Source organism: Podarcis raffonei, chromosome 13, assembly GCF_027172205.1.
Source record: "Podarcis raffonei isolate rPodRaf1 chromosome 13, rPodRaf1.pri, whole genome shotgun sequence".
Taxonomy (NCBI): Eukaryota; Metazoa; Chordata; class Lepidosauria; order Squamata; family Lacertidae; genus Podarcis; species Podarcis raffonei.
The window spans coordinates 55,217,603-55,234,959 of NC_070614.1; the positions used below are offsets into that span (position 1 = coordinate 55,217,603).

Genomic DNA, 17,357 nt, shown 5'->3' on the forward strand with positions numbered 1-17,357 from the left:
TAAGTTTTGAACGTTATGTGTTTTTTATTATTTTTTCTTTTTAATTTTTTCTTTTTATTGTTTGTAAAAAATGGAAAATCCTAATAAATATCTTATAAGAAAAAAAAAGGAGGAGCTGCGCTTGGTCCCTTTGAAAGGAAGGCAGCTGCAACTGCGGATCCTCAGAGCACTCTTCACCTGCTCAGAGGTACTCTTTCTTCCCTAGAGCTACAGTGCCACCAAAGCTGCGATTCCTGCCTTGCAAGGGGTTGGGCTGGATGACCCCTGGGGGTCCCTTGTAACTATACCGCTTTATGGTTCCACCGTAAGTCCCACTGTTTTTGAAATGCGTCTGTTGTTTTGAAAACGGTTCTTCCCTGCTTTTTATTGCATTTTATGCTGCTCTGAGCTTGGCTTTGGCTGGGGAGGGCGGGATATAAATAAAATTATTATTATTATTATTATTATTATTATTATTATTATTATTATTATTATCTCCTGAGCCCAGCTTCCTCTGTGGTTTGGAGAAGGGAGGCAGGCAGATGGGGCAATCGATCCTTTGTCTTGTGGGTCAAGAGGGCGGGGCGGCCCTGGGATGAGGGCCAAGGGGAGGAAGCCAAGGGCCAGCAAGACAGGTGCCAGGCAAAAGAATCTGAAGGTCCTCTGGGCACGGCCAGTTTGGGAGTCACTGGGCTTGACCTTTTTAAGGTCAGGAATGAAATGACACACCTTGTCTCCTTTTGGAGGAGGAGAGCTCAGCCAGGTCCCCTTTGCCTCACCTGGGTGCCAGCAGCATCCTTATTGCCAACTCACCTGGGGACTAAAGAGCAGGTGGCAGAGAGAGAGAGACTTGTGCATTGCAGCCACGGGCAGGTCAACGTCTTCTCCTGGACAAGTGAGGCTCTTTCCTCCCCCTCCTCCTGCCCCACATGCTGCCCCCTTCCCGAGGGCACGGCTGAAGGGGAGCAGCTGGGCTTTGGGATGCAGGTCAGAGGCCACCTGTGCTGAACACACCTGCGTCTTCACGCTCTCCCTTCTGCCAAGGCAGGGGCCCCTCCTGGTTGGAGTCCTGCTGCACATCCCCCCCCAACTCCCCCCCTTGTGGATTTTCTCCCCAGGATCTCTTCCTGCCACCCAGGGTCAGAAAATGGCTCTGCAGAAGCACCTGGAGGCTCTTAGCGTCTTCCAGTTGGTCCTCACCTTCTTCTTCTTTGGTAAGTTGGGAGCTGGAGTAGGAGGGAGGGAGGGGCAGGGGGTGCTCAGGGAAGAGGGGTGTAGCAGGAACCCCCCCCCCATCATTCAGTTTGTACAAACTTCACACACACTCACACACTACATACGCTACGCTTCTGTTATAAATTCATAGAAAATCAACCATGCATCGGATTTGCACTGTTCCACTTTTATTTTACTCCATGAAGGAAGGACTACAAAATGGGGAAGATTTGATACAGGCCAGCCATAATCCTTTCACCATCCCAGCACATCCACAGGAGCCCTGCCCAGTTGCTATGCCAACCCTGATGGTCCTAGACAGAAGACCATCAATGTCACAAAGAACTTGCATATGGGAGTGGATTCAGCACAGACTGGAACAAAGGACAATGATCAGCTCTTCCCTCTGGGGGCAGGAAACTGCAAACTCCCCTCTGTCACCTGGAAAGTACTCATGGGGAGGGGGAAAGGGGGAACCAGCCAGGTGACAGGACACTCAGGTTACCACCACAACCCCTCCCTCAACCCCTCCTTTCTGTGATGTAGGTGTGATGTTTCTGGGGGTGGGCTTGATCTACAGGGTGGGAATTTCAAGAGTTTTTATAAGGTCTTGCACACCATCTTTCTGGGTCTTTCCTCTCACCTGCACCCTGTCGCGACAGTCTTTCTTCAACAAAGACCAAGCCTACAGGCTGCTGATTTGCTTCAATTTACTCTGGTTGGTGTCTTTACTTTTTGTCCAAGGGAGCCCTCGGATTTTTCCGGTAACAGTTGCAGCTTGGCCTCCTCCTCTTCCTGGGGCCATGGCCCTTGGGAGGTCCTCTGGCAGGCCAGGCCCCTGTAATAAACGTAAATCTGCCCTTTTCCCATTATGGGGGACACAAGTGCCCTTAGAAAGTCCCAGTGGCGTAGCGTGGGTTGTCAGCACCCGGGGCAAGGCAAGTAATTTGCGCCCCCAACCCATGGATTTGCGCCCCCTAACCCGTGGATTTGCGCCCCCCAACCCGTGGATTTGCGCCCCCCAACCCATGGATTTGCCCTAACCCCAGATTTTGCGCCCGGTGCGGCCGGCCCCCCCTGCACCCCCCACGCTACGCCACTGGAGAGTCCTTTGTAGGTTCTCCATCAGTCGGAGAAAAGAACAGAGGCCAAGCAGAGAATATTGAGAAGCAAAGCAGCTAGTAAGCCTGATCTTTATTGAACTGCTGCAACAGGGTGCCCCCTTCACAGGCAGGAGGATGGAGGAGGACCCTGAACAAAGGTGTGCCCGCCCTCATATAGACATTTTACATTGCCCGCCCTGGAGTCCAAGACCACCCCCAGAAACGTGATGCCTACATCGCAGAAAGGGCAGTTTACAGCAGAAATCTGAGTGCGTTGTTTATCTCCTGTCTGGCAGGTTACCTATTAATGCTCACTTGATTGGATACCCTGGGGAGCCTGGCCAGTCTTTTGTAATGACAAATACTTAGCTCCTGAGCCAGGTCACAGGCTCACCCTATTCATACACAGACATACCCTTAAGACAGGATTTGTGAAGGAAAAGACAATGGGGAGGCTTTTCCATTTTCCTTCAACCTTGCAAAGAAATCGTTTGGTCAGTTTGGGGGTCAAAATGGTTTCCGGGCTGTTTTCCTGTGCTGCTTCAGACATGTGGTTTATATATTTATGTACGTGTTTGCTTGGTACATTTATGAACATTTATTATATATAAAAGACCTTAATTTTTTTATTTCACATCCATCCCCCAGAAGCCAAACCCCCTCTTCTTTTCAAAGCAGCTTTGGGCCAGGTGAGTCTGGACTAGGGAGTCAGCACCGCAGGGGGTTGGGCTAGATGACCCTGGGGTGCCCCTTCCAACCTAAAATGTTCTTCTGGGTTTAGGGGGGCTTCAGATCACATCCTCGGGGGTCCTGTGAAATTGGGGTTGTGGTCCCAGGCAGGGCCTCTGAATCCCAGCGCTGCTTGTGTGTAGAGTTGGGCGATATATTGATATATCATCCACAACCAGTTTGATGTCCACATTGTGATATTCGTTTCATTATTTTTTAAAATTTATTTATTTTGTTTTTCAAATCAGAATTTTGCAATCACAAATGCAGCATACAACATAAAAACAAGATTCCACAGAATCTCCTCCCCCCCCCCCAGGTGCCTTCTTCTCCGTTCTCCTGGTCTACCTGCTCTTCACCTCCTACTGGCCTATCAGCGTCCTGTATTCCGCCTGGTGGATCTTCGACTGGGATACGCCAGAGAGAGGTGAGTTCGATTCTCCCCAACCAGGGCCGGATTGGGGTTTGATGAGGCCCTAAGCTACTGAAGGTGATGGGGCCCTTTATATGTCCAGCTGTCCTTTGTCCACAACAAATTGTCGCTGTTTTTTGTGTTTAATATATGCTATAAGGTGATTGATGGACCTAATAAGTGTCTAAAGCCATGCAAGCAGTCCATGCAGATCGTAAGATAAAGGTAAAGGGACCCCTGATCATTAGGTCCAGTTGTGACTGACTCTGGTGTTGTGGCGCTCATCTCGCTTTACTGGCCGAGGGAGCCGGCGTACAGCTTCCAGGTCATGTGGCCAGCATGACTAAGCCGCTTCTGGCGAACCAGAGCAGCGCACGGAAACGCCGTTTACCTTCCCGCCAGAGTGGTACCTATTTATCTACTTGCACGTTGACGTGCTTTCGAACTGCTAGGTTGGCAGGAGCAGGGACCGAGCAACAGGAGCTCACCGTGTCGCAGGGATTCGAACCACCGACCTTCTGATTGGCAAGTCCTAGGCTCTGTGGTTTAACCACAGCGCCACCCGCGTCCCAGATGCAGATCGTAGGTACCCTATATATAGAAATGAGCAAACCAGGGATAATTTAGGGAACAGGCTAGCAGGTGAGGCCCATGACTTACATCACCGGAGCCTACACAACACAAAACACTGTTCCTGTAGGTAGGTTTTATTTTATTTATTTTTTATCTTGTATTTCGGATATGTGCATCCAGGTTTTTTTCCTTTAATTTTTTGGGGGCGCCCAAGGGACTGGGGCCCTAACCTATAGCCTGCTTAGCTTATAGGTAAATCCGGCACTGCCCCCAACCCTACCTGGAGGTCAGGTGAAAGGCGCCTCTCCTTGTCTGAGAAGAGTGCTGAGCCCCACACCCAGACCCACACAGCTGGAGCTGCTGCTTCACCCTGCCCCTCCTCCTCCAGCTCACCCCCTTCCCCTGGGGCAGCATGCGACCATCCCAAACCTGTTTTCCTCACTGCTATTTACTGTTGTCTATTTTCCAAGACAGCTTCCAATGGCAGAAGGCATTTCATATCTCTCTCTCTCTCTCTCTCTGTATGGAGGGCAGAAAAATCAGCTGCATTTATTTATGTATTTATCATTATTTATTAAATTTTGCTATAAGAACACACACAAAATCCTGTAATTGACACGAATCAAAAGAACCCTCCCCAAAATATAACATAGAATCAGAGTTGGAAGGGACCCCAAGGAGCATCTTGCTCCTCATTATTGATTGATTGATTGATTGATTGATTGATTATAATTTTATTTATACCCTGCCCATCTGGCTGGGCTGCCCCAGCCACTCTGGGTGGCTTCCAACACACACACACAATAATAATAAAACATCAAGTATTAATAGTAACAATCAGATCCTACATAAAAAGTCACAATAATTTTAAAATAATTTATACCAAGTAAAGCAATATGCAATAATCTATTGGAATCCAATAATAAACACTAAAATTAAACATCAGCAAGTCATAATTAAATGAATTTTTAAGCAGAGGTCGGTTGGTCACCTGCCAGGGATTCCCCAGCTGCGATTCCTGCATTGCAGGGGGTTGGGCTGAATGACCCCTGGGGGTCCCCTTCCAACCCCACAGTTCTCTGACTCCATCCCCTGCCTGAACCCTTGTCTTCGCAGGTGGGCGCCGCAGCGACTGGGTGAGGCGCTGGAGAGTCTGGGAGCTCCACCGGGATTATTTCCCCATCAAGGTATGAGAAGGGGGCTGGCAGGGTCTCTGGAACCCCCGGAGACCAGATCACAGAGGAGGAGGTGGTGGCTGTCAAAGGCTGCTGGCCATGGAATCTGTGCATGCCCACTAATGGAAAGCGGGGCATGCCTCTGAATGTGACATTCAGGTGTGAGAAGGGGGCTGGCAGGGCAACAGAGGGTCTGCCTTCCTCCGAAGGATGCCCAGGGTCTCTGGAACCCCTGGAGACCAGATCACAGAGGAGGAGGTGGTGGCTGTCAAAGGCTGCTGGCCATGGAATCTGTGCACTGACATTCAAGTGGGGGTCCAAATGCCAAAGGCCTCGCCCCTCTTGCCTTGCAGCTGGTGAAGACGGCCGAGCTGCCCCCGACGCGGAACTACGTCCTGGGCTCCCACCCCCACGGGATCATCTGCGCGGGGGCCTTTTCCGCCTTCTGCACCGAGGCCACGGGCTTTTCCCGTGCCTTCCCTGGCCTCCGCCCCAGCCTGGCCGCCCTCGCAGGGCTGTTTCGCATACCCGTCTACCGGGAGTACCTGATGAGCTCAGGTGAGGCCAACGGGGCGAGGAATGGTGGGGGTGGGGAAGTGGGGTGGCCCCTCCCATCCAATGGGAGGAACCACCCCACCCTCAGGAATGCCTTCCCAGAGCACCTGGGAATAGAATTCCCCAGCAAGAATGTCTGTTTTTCCTGCTATTCTTTGCTCCTGTGCAAATGAAAAGGGGCGTTTGTTTGTGCAAATGATGATGGTGATGGTGATGAGGATAATAATAATTATTATTTATACCCCGCCCATCTGGCTGAGTTTTCCCAGCCACTCTTAGTGGCTTCCAACAGAATATTAACGACACGATAAAACACCAAACATTAAAAACTTCCCTAAACAGGGCACCCTTCAGATGTCTCCTAAAAGTCAGATACTGTAGATTCTGGCATATAAGACGACTTTTTAACACTGGAAAATTCTCTAAAATGTCAGAGGTCGTCTTATATGCTGGGTATGGGTTCGCTGGGCAGCGGCAGCGGGTGGCAGGCTCTACGCCGGGAAGAAGCTGCCCAGCGATGCTAAGCCGGTTTTGCTGGGCGGCTTCCTCCCGGTGTGGAGTGGCCAATTTAGGGGGTCATCTTATACGCCCAGTTGCCTAATACACCGTAATCTACGCTAATTGTTTTTCTCTTTGACATCTGATGGGAGGTCGTTCCACAGGGCGGGCACCACTACTGAGAAGGCCCTCTGCCCTGTAGCTTTGCTTCTCGGAATGAGGGAACCGCCAGAAGGCCCTCGGAGCTGGACCTCAATGTCCGGGCAGAACGATGGGGGTGGAGACGCTCCTTCAGGTCTGCTGGGCCTTTGAGGCCGTTTAGGGCTTTCAAGGTCAGCACCAACACTTTGAATTGTGCTCGGAAACGTACTGGGAGCCAATGTAGGTCTTTCAGGACCGGTGTTATGTGGTCTCCCAGTCACCAGTCTGGCTGCCGCATTCTACATTAGTTGTAGTTTCCAGGTCACTTTCAAAGGTAGCCCCACATAGAGCACATTGCAGTAGTCCTGGTGGGAGATAACCAAAGCATGCACCACTCTGGCCAGACAGTCCAGGGGCAGGGAGGGTCTCATCCTGCGTCCCATATGGAGCTGGTAGAAAGCCGCCCTGGACACAGAACTGACTTGTGCCTCCAGGGACAGCTGTGAGTCCAAAATGACTCCCAGGCTGCGCACCTGGTCCTTCTGGGGCACATTCTGGACCAAGGAGTCCGCCACACCTGCCCGCCGCCTTTGCCCCCCAAAACAGTACTTCTGTCTTGTCAGGATTCAACCTCAATCGGTTAGCCACCGTCTCTCCTCCAACCACTTCCAGACGCGCTGATCCTTTGCCAGCAACCCTGTTGCCCTTTAACCGACTCACAGAATTTCAGAGTTGTAGGAGAATCGCGAGGGTCCTCTAGTCCAACCCTCTGCAAAGCAGGGAACCCCTGGAGATGTTTCACACCCACAAGAATGTTTGCTTTCTCCCACTTCCAGGGTTGGTCCCGGTCAACAAAAGGTCCCTGGACTTCCTCCTGAGTGGCCCCCCGGGGCACGCGGTGGTCATCGTGGTGGGGGGCGCGTCCGAGATGCTGGACAGCGCCCCCGGAGAGCAGCGCGTCTACCTTCAAGGGAGGAAGGGCTTCGTGCGCCTAGCGCTGCAACACGGGTAGGGGCACCAAGGGGGCAAGGGGGGGTCCGGGGGGCGTGTTGGGTGCAGGTCAGCAATATATCAGGCCTCGTGAGCATGGCAGCGCTTCCTGGTGGATTTTGCCCCAATGAAGCAATTGCGAGAACAGAAGGTCCCTGCCCTTCCTTGCTGTATAATTTTTTATTACATTTTTCTTACGTTTTCACAATAAACTTCCTAACAAATAATTCCACCGTTCCGTAAGTTGGCTTCCCCACCTACACCGTGTTTTTACTCAAAGCTTTTCTACTGTGCTGTATCTTCATCTATTGCAAAAAAAAATTAGTACAATTATTTTGTCATTTTTCTTCTGCTGCTTTTATCTTGAATTCTGTCCGTGATTTCATTTGACTGTAATATTTTTTAAGTAATCCACAAACAGCCTCCACCCTTCTGTAAAAAATTCATCATTCTGATCTCTTAATTTTGCTGTGAGCTTTGCTATTTCTGCCTAGTCCATGTCTTTCAAAAGCCATTCCTCCTTTGTTGGGACCTTCTCTTTTCCCCAATTAAGTTTTCTCTTAATGTATAACAGGCCGTGAATTCCATATGCTAAGGTCCCTGACTTCCCACAGCCTAGCCTTCCTCAAAGGTTCTTGGTTGGATTAAATGCTCTCCCTGACCCGACATTCCATCTGTGAGTTATGAGCCATAACCTGTTCTGCTGAACGTCTGTTTCGACTGTGAACAGCTGAGTGCTTCTGATGTGCCACTCTGCTCCTCCCGGCTTCAGCAGACTATAACCGATAGCGTGTGTGTAGGAGACAGTTGTAGGAACGATTCAGAGTGAAATTTGCCATTTCCCAAGCTTCCGCCCAGAAGCTGTGTGGTAAGCCTGAGTCAAAAAGCATCGCTTCCACCGCTTCCTGGAACGTTCCGCCTTTCTGCCACCCCATTTTCCTGTGGTGAGTGCAGAACCGTCAACCTGTGATGTATCCTTGAACGCCTTGGCACTACGTCAGATGCCCCCTCTCACCCTGAGGTACTGGGACCAGCACGTGTGTCCTTGTCCTCAGAAGACTCCCCCTCTGACTGACTGCATCTTCTGAACTTAGCTGGACTGGTAGGAGAAGTTGGCGCACTCCAAGGCTCTTGCTTAACAGCCTCTGGAGATGGCCATTCCTGCTCCTGCTCCTGGTCAGGGACCTGATCCGCAGCAGGTTCAGTTACTAACTCTCTCTCTCCAGCAGAGTCAAGCAAACTGAGAGAATGTCAGGATTCCCATGGATGCCTGTCCACCCACTTTGCTCACAAAACTCAGCACTCCTGCTGATTAGAACCTGTGACCGATTGCCCTCTGGATAAGCGAATCTCCACTCCTTTGTCCCTCGCTCATTCCCACAAAAGATCATTTTCTGGGACCTGGGGCCACCCTTCCTGCATTAGCTTTCGGAACAAGAACCAAAGCCTCACACCCAAACACACGAAAGAAATGTACCTTTGGTTTCTTACCATGCAAGAGAAAATAGGGTGCGCCCCCTACAACAGAGTTGCAGGAACGATTCAGAGTGAAATTCTCCATTTTCCAAGCTTCCGCCCAGAAGCACTGTAGTAAGCCTGAGTCAAAAAGCATCGCTTCCACCGCTTCCTGGAACGTTCTGTTCCGCCTTTCTGCCACCCCGTTTTCCTGTGGTTAGTGCAGAATCGTCAACCTGTTACGTATCCTTTTCTGGCTAAAGTAATTCTGCAACACAGTGAACTCCCCACCGCTATCTGATTGGAAACTGCAAACCCTCAGTGAGAATTGGCGCTCCACTGCAGTGACCCACTCCCTCAGCATGGTGGCAGCTTCACCCTTGTCCTTCAGAGGTATCACCCAGCTGTTTCTGGAGTAATCATCTGTCAAGGTTAAAACATATTTAGCCCCACCCAGACTTGCAACGGGCATAGAGCCACAAATATCTACATGAACCAACTCAAAAGGTTTCTTGGTTACCCTGTGAGACCTAGGATAACTGCATGTTTTTACCTTTGCCTTCTTGCATGCTCTGCAATCCAGGAACTTGGCACATGACTTCATTTTGCATCCCTCAGTGCACCCTGGTATTTTTCTCACATATCCCCAATTGCAGGGGGACATCCTCCTGTGCCACAAATGACGACACATATTGTGAGTGGGAACATTTGCACACTCTGCCTGTGTTGACCCATTGTTACCCTTACCTGCTTGAGATGTTTCCAGAATAGCCTGTTCTGACATTCAATACTGAACAACTGGTTCCCACCCCTGGAAATAGAGCATGCATTATTCTCAAAGCAAACCTTAAACCCATCTCTAACTAGAGAAGACACAGACCATAGACAGCATTTCATCCCTGGGACCACAAATGCTTCCAGTTCAGCCTGAAAAAAAAAGGAACAAAAACAGAGCCAACAGAGCATGGCAGCGCTTCCTGGTGGATTTTGCCCCAATGAGCAATTGCGAGGACTGAAGATCCCTGCCCTTCCTTGCTGTGTAATTTTTTATTACATTTTCCCTCCGTTTTCAGCTTTACTAAGCCTGTCTGGACACTCTGACATACATTTTGGAAACGTATGTCTAAATGTTTAGTTCTGGACTTGAAATGTCCAGACTCTGCCAACGTCAAACAGGGTTGATTGTCTTCCCAAACGGTGATGGGCAAGCAACACTCCCCACAGATCTCTTGGACCAAACACTTGTAGAATTCCAGTTCCCTACAAAGCTCTTACAACGCACTGAATTCAGCTTCTGTAGAGGAAAGCGCAATGAGACTTTGCTTTCGGGACTTCCACCCAACTAGAGATTCTCCAAACTTCACTACCAACCCAGACACTGATTTCCTGTCCCCAAGATTTGCCCAATCGCTGTCAGTCCAGCATGTGAGTTGTGTGTCACCCTCAGCTGACAGTTTGAGGCAGAAATCTTCGGTATCCTGCAGATACCACAGCACTCTCTTGATGCCATTCCAGGCAGTCACACTGGCTTTGTAGCTTCCCTGCTGAGCAGATTTGTAGCAAATGCTATGTCTGGTCTGCTCCATTGGGAAACTCCCTAGAGCTGACTGAAGGATCTCAGTGTTTTCGAACTCAGAACATTCCCCGAGCTGACTGTCTTTCACATGGCTCGTTTCCATGGGTGTTCTGACCCCTGCACACTCAGCCATCTTGAACTTCTCAAGCAACTGCTCAATCTTGCGTTTCTGACTGAGAAAGAAACTTTCGTGCTCGGTTCTATCTACCTGGACGCCTAGGTACACCTTTACCGGTCCTAGGTTCTTGAGTTTAAAATGCTTTTCAAGTTCTTTGGCAAAACCTTGCACCTGTTTACCAGTCTTAGCCACATGTATGGTGTCATCAACAAACACCAACACTAGCTCCTCTGTCTCTCCTGACCCCTTCAGGTTGTTGTTGTTGTTTAGTCGTTTAGTCGTGTCCGACTCTTTGTGACCCCCTGGACCAGAGCACGCCAGGCACTCCTGTCTTCCACTGCCTCCTGCAGTTTGGTCAAACTCATGCTGGTAGCTTCCAGAACACTGTCCCACCATCTCGTCCTCTGTTGTCCCCTTCTCCTTGTGCCCTCCATCTTTCTTAACATCAGGGTCTTTTCCAGGGAGTCTTCTCTTCTCATGAGGTGGCCAAAGTCTTGGAGCCTCAGCTTCAGGATCTGTCCTTCCAGTGAGCACTCAGGGCTGATTTCCTTCAGAATGGAGAGGTTTGATCTTCTTGCAGTCCATGGGACTCTCAAGAGTCTCCTCCAGCACCAGAATTCAAAAGCATCCATTCTTCGGCCATCAGCCTTCTTTATGGTCCAGCTCTCACTTCCATACATCACTACTGGGAAAATAATAGCTTTAACTATAGGGACCTTTGTTGGCAAGGTGATGTCTCTGCTTTTTAAGATGCTGTCTAGGTTATTGCTTTTCTCTCAATACCCCTTCAGGTACAGGCAGCTATCTGCAAGACTCTTCCGGAAACTCATACTTTCCAAAGTTTCATTCAGACACAAATTCCAGTTTCTGGCCGATTGCTAGAGGCCATAGATGGATTTGTGTAACTTCAGCACTACGTCTGGCTTATTGCCCTCGAACCCTGGAGGAGGTAGCATGTACAGATCCTCCTTCAGATCCGAGTTCAAATAAGAAACATCCACATCAAAATGATGTACCTGACAACCCCTCTGGGCAGCAACTGCTAGTAGCAAGCACAGAGTTTCACTCCTAGAAGTTGGAGCATACACTTCAATGTAATGCAGCCCTTTTCTCTTAATGAAACCTCTAGCTACTAGCCTAGCTTTGTACTGTGGTGCTCCTGTTGCTATGGGTTTAATTCTGTAAACCCAATGACAGCTCATGGCCTGTTTACCTGCTGGTAGTGTTGTGGTGGAGAACACACCTAGAGACTTCATTGAGTTCAACTCATTCTCCATTGCCTCATGCCATTTCCTGGCTTCTGCCTGAGGCAACTGTTGCACTTCCTCAAAACTTTCTGGTTCACATTGAGCCAAACCAACCCACACACTAGTGACTGAGAACCTTTTGGACGGCTTCCCTTTCGTAGTGCGTGCAGAACGCCTTGGCACTACGTCAGATGCCCCCTCTCACCCTGAGGTACTGGGACCAGCACGTGTGTCCTTGTCCTCAGCAGACTCCCCCTCTGACTTACTGCGTCTTCTGAACTTAGCTGGACTGGTAGGAACTGGAGATGGCCATTCCTGCTCCTGCTCCTGGTCAGGGACCAGATCCTCAGCAGGTTCAGTTACTAACTCTCCCTCTTCAGCAGAGTCAAGCAAACTCTGAGAGAATGTCAGGATTCCCATGGATGCCTGTCCACCCACTTTGCTCACAAAACTCAGCACTCCTGCTGACGAGAACCTGTGACTGGTTGCCCTCTGGATAAGCGAATCTCCACCCCTTTGTCCCTGGCTCATTCCCACAAAAGATCATTTTCTGGGACCTGGGGCCACCCTTCCTGCATTAGCTTTCGGCACAAGAACCAAAGCCTCACACCCAAACACACGAAAGAAATGTACCTTTGGTGTCTTACCATGCAAGAGAAAATAGGGTGCGCCCCCTACAACAGAGTTGCAGGAACGATTCAGAGTGAAATTCTCCGTTTTCCAAGCTTCCGCCCAGAAGCGTTGTGGTAAGCCTGAGTCAAAAAGCATCGTTTCCACCGCTTCCTGGAGCGTTCTGTTCCGCCTTTCTGCCACCCCGTTTACCTGTGGTGAGTGCAGAACCGTCAACCTGTGACGTATCCCTTTCTGGTGAAAGTAATTCTGCAACACAGTGAACTCCCCACTGTGGTCTGATTGGAAACTGGAAACCCTCAGTGAGAATTGGAATTCCACTGCAGTGACCCACTCCCTCAGCATGGTGGCAGCTTCACCCTTGTCCTTCAGAGGTATCACCCAGCTGTTTCTGGAGTAATCATCTGTCAAGGTTAAAACCTATTTAGCCGCACCCAGACTTGCAAAAAGGCATAAGGCCAAAATATCTGCATGAGCCAACTCAAAAGGTTTCTTGGTTACGCTGTCAGACCTAGGATAATTGCTCGTTTTTACCTTTGCCTTCTTGCATGCTCTGCAATCCAGGAACTTAGCACATGACTTCATTTTGCATCCCTCAGTGCACCCTGGTATTTTTCTCACATATCCCCAATTGCAGTGGGACATCCTCCTGTTCCACAAATGATGACACATATAGTGAGTGGGAACATTTGCACACTCTGCCTGTGTTGACCCAGTGTTACCCTTACCTGCTTGAGATGTTTCCAGAATAGCCTGACATTCAATACTGAATGTTGTTCAGTGTTCCAGTCCCGCCCCTGGAAATAGAGCATGCATTATTCTCAAAGCAAACCTTAAACCCATCTCTAACTAAAGAATACACAGACCATAGACAGCATTTCATCCCTGGGACCACAAATGCTTCCAGTTCAGCCTGAAAAAAAGGAAGAAAAACAGAGCCAACAGTTGTCAGCTGTCTCTTGGATCCATCGGCAAGCGTGACTGTTTTTCCTTTGGAAACAGCTCTGCAGTTTCGCATTTGGCCACCAGATGGCAGCAGATGATGACTGGCTCCGCTGTCAATTACCCAGCGCTGTACGTTGCTCTGGTCGCTGTCCTTCACTGTTGCTATGGAAACTGCCAAATGACGTGACGTTGCATCTCTCTCAGTTCCCCTGGGACCTTTCCTTGCGTTCCCACGCCGGGCCGTTCCCCTAATCTGGTTGCCCGGGGCAATGGCCTTGGAGGCATTCTGTGCAGCTTCCTTGGGACTGTTTATGCAGGTGGGTTTCCAAGCCACGATAACATCTCGTAGCAAAAGCCTTCACGGTGTCCGCTTTCACTGCCCCCCCCCCACTATTGGAAGCAGGACTGCCTGGGCCAGCGTGCCCCTCTCTCTGCCGATGTTCCTCTTAATCGCATAGGCGACCCGAGACAAACTGCAACGTTAGGTCGGCAGGGGGCATGGCTTCTAGAGTTAGGCACAAATTGTCATAACTCTAAGCTCAGAAGAATGTGAACATTCAAATCTTCTGGAAAATTCACGTTTAACTGTCTCAGTCAGTATAACACAGCCACCATTTTTGTCACATGTTCTCTGATGCTGTCCCCCGGATGTAGCCTCAGCTCAAACAAACTTTTGGTGACATGGATCTTGGCTCCTGCTGTGGTTCTGTGATGGACCCTCTCAAGAGCCTGCCAAATCACCTGGGCGGCTGACTCCATAACCTGTGAGTTATGAGCCATAACTTTTTCTGTTGAATGTCTGTTTAGACTGCGAACAGCTGAAGTGCTTTGGCGTCCAGCACTCTTCCGATGCGCCGCTCTGCTCCTCCTGGCTTCAGCAGAGTATAACAGATAGCAAGTGTGTGTGTAGGAATCAGAGGCATACAGAGAAACCCTCATACGCAGCTCCTTCTAATCTAAGAAACGATTTATTGTACAGTACCAAAATAAATCAACGACCCCGGAGAGCGCAGCGACATTCTGTCTCTCCCTCTCTCAAAACAGAAAGTAAATTCTTCCTACTTGCAGGGCTGACCTGGTGCCTGTTTACACCTTTGGGGAGAATGACATTTACCGACAGATCCGCTTCCCCGAGGGCAGCTTCGTTCGCCGCCTCCAGCTCGGTTTCAAGCAGCTGACCGGCTTGGCCCCTTGCCCCTTCAGTGGGAGGGGCCTCTTCTCCAGCATCTCTTGGGGGATCCAGCCCATGGCTGCCCCCCTCACGGTGGTGGGTAAGGACACACAAGGCTCCCCGTTCCTTCCTTAGCCTTCGCCTTGCACCCCAAAATCCCCCCAACTCACCAGCCTGCTTGCAAAGAGCCACAAACTCTTCAGCATCGTACAAAACAGCAGGTTCTGGTGCATCTCCCTTTTGCCCTCTCTTCGAACTGAATCGGAGACCTGTGGAGTTGAATGGGACCCCCAAGGGTCATCTAGCCCAACCCCTCTGCAATGCAGAAATCAAACGAGCTGCCTCGTTTAATGGGGCTTGCTATGGAGGGAGCTGCGATTGCGTGCGTGCGTGCACACACACACACACCGACTTCCTTCTCCCCTTCCTTGGAGGTTTCTAAGCAGAGGTTGGTTGGCCATTAATCAAGGGGTTGGGCTAATTGACCCTTGGGGTCCCCTCCATTCCTGCACTTAAGCCACCCCTGAAACCCAAGGCCAGAGTGCAAAGCTGCTGGGGTGGGGAGGCCCTGGCTGCCATGGGGTGGGGGCGAGGGGCAGAACAGACCCCCCCAACCGCCCATGCTTCTTCTCCTTCCTGCAGTGGGGAAGCCTATCCCAGTCCCGCTCTGCCCGTGCCCCACCGAGGACGAGGTGAACAGCTTCCACGCTCTCTACGTCGAGGCCCTGAAGGAGCTCTTTGATGCCCATAAAGAATCCTGCGGCCTCCCGGCCTCCCAGCAGCTCCTTGTCACCTAGAGGGACCCAGACTTGACCCGAAGCAGCATCAGGGGGCACAAGGTTGTGATGGGGGGAGACACATGGGAGTCTTTGCCCCCCATCCCCATCTGTACACACCATTTCCAATAAAAGGCGCTGTGCCTGATGTCTGATTTTGGGTCCTTGGTGCCCGAACCCCCTTTTTGTGCTCGCCTGCGGAGCCCAAGGCTGGTTGTCTCATTCGCACATGCATTATGAAGGCAAGGTCTGCAGGGCCCGGCAGCCAGAGAAGCAGGCCGTGGCCCTGTTAGAATACCTGCTCCATGACTGCCGTCATGGGATTGTTGTCTTTTACATGACAGTGTATGTTTTGACTCCACAGAGTGGGAAGTGACGGAGACAGGATGTTTGTGTTCCGTGAAGTGGGACTATTGTCCTTTGTTCTTTTTCTCCTTGCTGTCTGATGCTAGAAAGAGGGAGCCATGTTGCAGTGCTCCGTGTGTCTTTAAATGTAAATAAAGTAGATTAGCCAAAATGCTGAGTTCTGTTACGCATGATGTGCATACTCTGCAGATCCCTAAGTGTGCTGGTGTCGGTTGGCATCGGTCCGGGCTGAAGAAAGCTTTTGAAGCTCCCGAACGATTGATCAGGAGGGAGAGAACATGCCAGCCGGGCATGTTTCTCTGCCAGGGTCCTACTCGGGTGTAGGCCGAGCTCCTGACAGCCCCTGGATCCATGGCACTGGCTTGAGGGTGCCTGCCCACATGCCCTCCGGGTGAGCAGCTAGGAGCTTGCCTGTCTGCAAGAGAAAAGATCATTTGGACATGCAGGCCTAGCTCTTACACGGAAAATGGGGGCTGTTACGGAAATTACCGGGGGGGCACATCTTTAAAGTTAAATGTTACAAATATTATGCCTGAATGTATCCTTTCAACTTGACAGCTCAGGGAAGTTACCTAGCTTTAAAATAATATAAAATCATCTCCTTTCCCAGTTTCCTCCATTCCAAAGCTATTTTTCCCCTTGCAAAAGGACTCCAGGAAGTTCTCAAAGGTGACAATTGCTGGGCTCATGGTTAGCCAAGGGAAGCCAAATCTCATCACCTGACCCGCCTCAGGCTCCAGACATGCAAAGGAACTTCTATTGTACTTTTGGGTGGTGGGTACTTAAGACATATTTGTCTATGCTAATCTTATACCTGAGTCTTGCCCTGCCATGTCTGCTTATGCTAATCTTGTACCAAGGACTTGTCTGGACATGTTTGCCAAGGTTAACCCCTCCCCTTTTGTGACATGGCAGTGATGTAGCAATGATGCTGTACGAACTGTATTCTGGGATGTGGTGGGAAAGTTTAAAAAGTCTTTGTCACCCCATCCTCGGGGTTCAAAATTTGCTCTTTGAAACTACTGCGCAATAAACTTTGGTCTACAGCTATTTGCTCCGGTTGGCTGGACTCCTTCCTTTATTCTGCAGGGACCCGCGGGCTCTGCCCGACCAGCTGGGGGACTGAGCAGCCTCGCACCCAGATTTTTCCTTAACAGGGGCCCTGCTCTTTGGCCAGGAAAAAGAGGGAGGGTAAGCTGGGCTTACTGCCAACCTAGCAGTTCGAAAGCACGAAGTGCAAGTAGATAAATAGGTACCGCTCCGGCGGGAAGGTAAACGGTGTTTCTGTGTGCTGCTCAGGTTCTCCAGAAGCGGCTTAGTCATGCTGGCCACATGACCTGGAAGCTGTACGCCGGCTTCCTTGTCCAATAAAGCGAGATGAGCGCCGCAACCCCAGAGTCGGCCACGACTGGACCTAATGGTCAGGGGTCACTTTACCTTTAAGCTGGGCTTGGGGATCTGTTTTCCCAAGGGGCTTGAGGACCCTTCTCTGACTGCAGGAGCAACACAGGACATGCCTGGGTCGGGTGGAGGCAGGGCAGGGGGGTGCCAGGAGTCTCAGGCCAAAGGGGGGTGGGAGAGAGGGCCCGCGGTTCAGCATCCCCCTTTGCCCACCCATCGTGTGCACTCTGTGCATGCCCCGAGGCAACTCCCAGTTTGCACCCTGGTTTTGAGTGGAAATCTGGGTACTGTTATCCCCAGAG

The 17,357-nt window shown here is 50.6% G+C and overlaps 1 protein-coding gene and 1 long non-coding RNA gene across 3 annotated transcripts; one reads left to right on the plus strand and one right to left on the minus strand.

Moving 5' to 3' along the window:
- The first annotated feature begins 1,108 nt into the window (after positions 1-1,108).
- LOC128400704 (2-acylglycerol O-acyltransferase 3-like) lies at positions 1,109-16,706 on the plus strand. 2 transcript variants are annotated; one of them, XM_053363136.1, is made up of 7 exons: positions 1,109-1,193; positions 3,346-3,453; positions 5,128-5,198; positions 5,540-5,744; positions 7,217-7,388; positions 14,410-14,612; positions 15,155-16,706. In XM_053363136.1, the coding sequence occupies exons 1-7, from the start codon at positions 1,127-1,129 to the stop codon at positions 15,307-15,309; spliced, it is 981 nt and encodes a 326-aa protein (XP_053219111.1). In that variant the 5' UTR covers positions 1,109-1,126; the 3' UTR covers positions 15,310-16,706. The 2 variants fall into 2 exon arrangements, with proteins under 2 accessions (XP_053219111.1, XP_053219110.1); XM_053363135.1 differs by lacking the exon at positions 1,109-1,193 and adding an exon at positions 2,531-2,864.
- On the minus strand, positions 3,345-14,418 carry LOC128400728 (uncharacterized). Its single transcript, XR_008327364.1, has 2 exons — positions 13,125-14,418; positions 3,345-4,029 (listed from the first exon to the last, which is right to left on the minus strand). It is a non-coding gene; the product is annotated as an uncharacterized LOC128400728 (long non-coding RNA).
- Positions 16,707-17,357: the final 651 nt, after the last annotated feature.

Bases quoted from the DNA above. Each gene is read 5' to 3' on its own strand.
- LOC128400704 (XM_053363135.1), top strand. From the start codon at position 2,744: ATGGGGAGGCTTTTCCATTTTCCTTCAACCTTGCAAAGAAATCGTTTG. The intron at 5,745-7,216 runs GTGAGGCCAACG...TCCCACTTCCAG, and splicing joins GGAGTACCTGATGAGCTCAG to GGTTGGTCCCGGTCAACAAA. The intron at 14,613-15,154 runs GTAAGGACACAC...TCCTTCCTGCAG, and splicing joins TGCCCCCCTCACGGTGGTGG to TGGGGAAGCCTATCCCAGTC.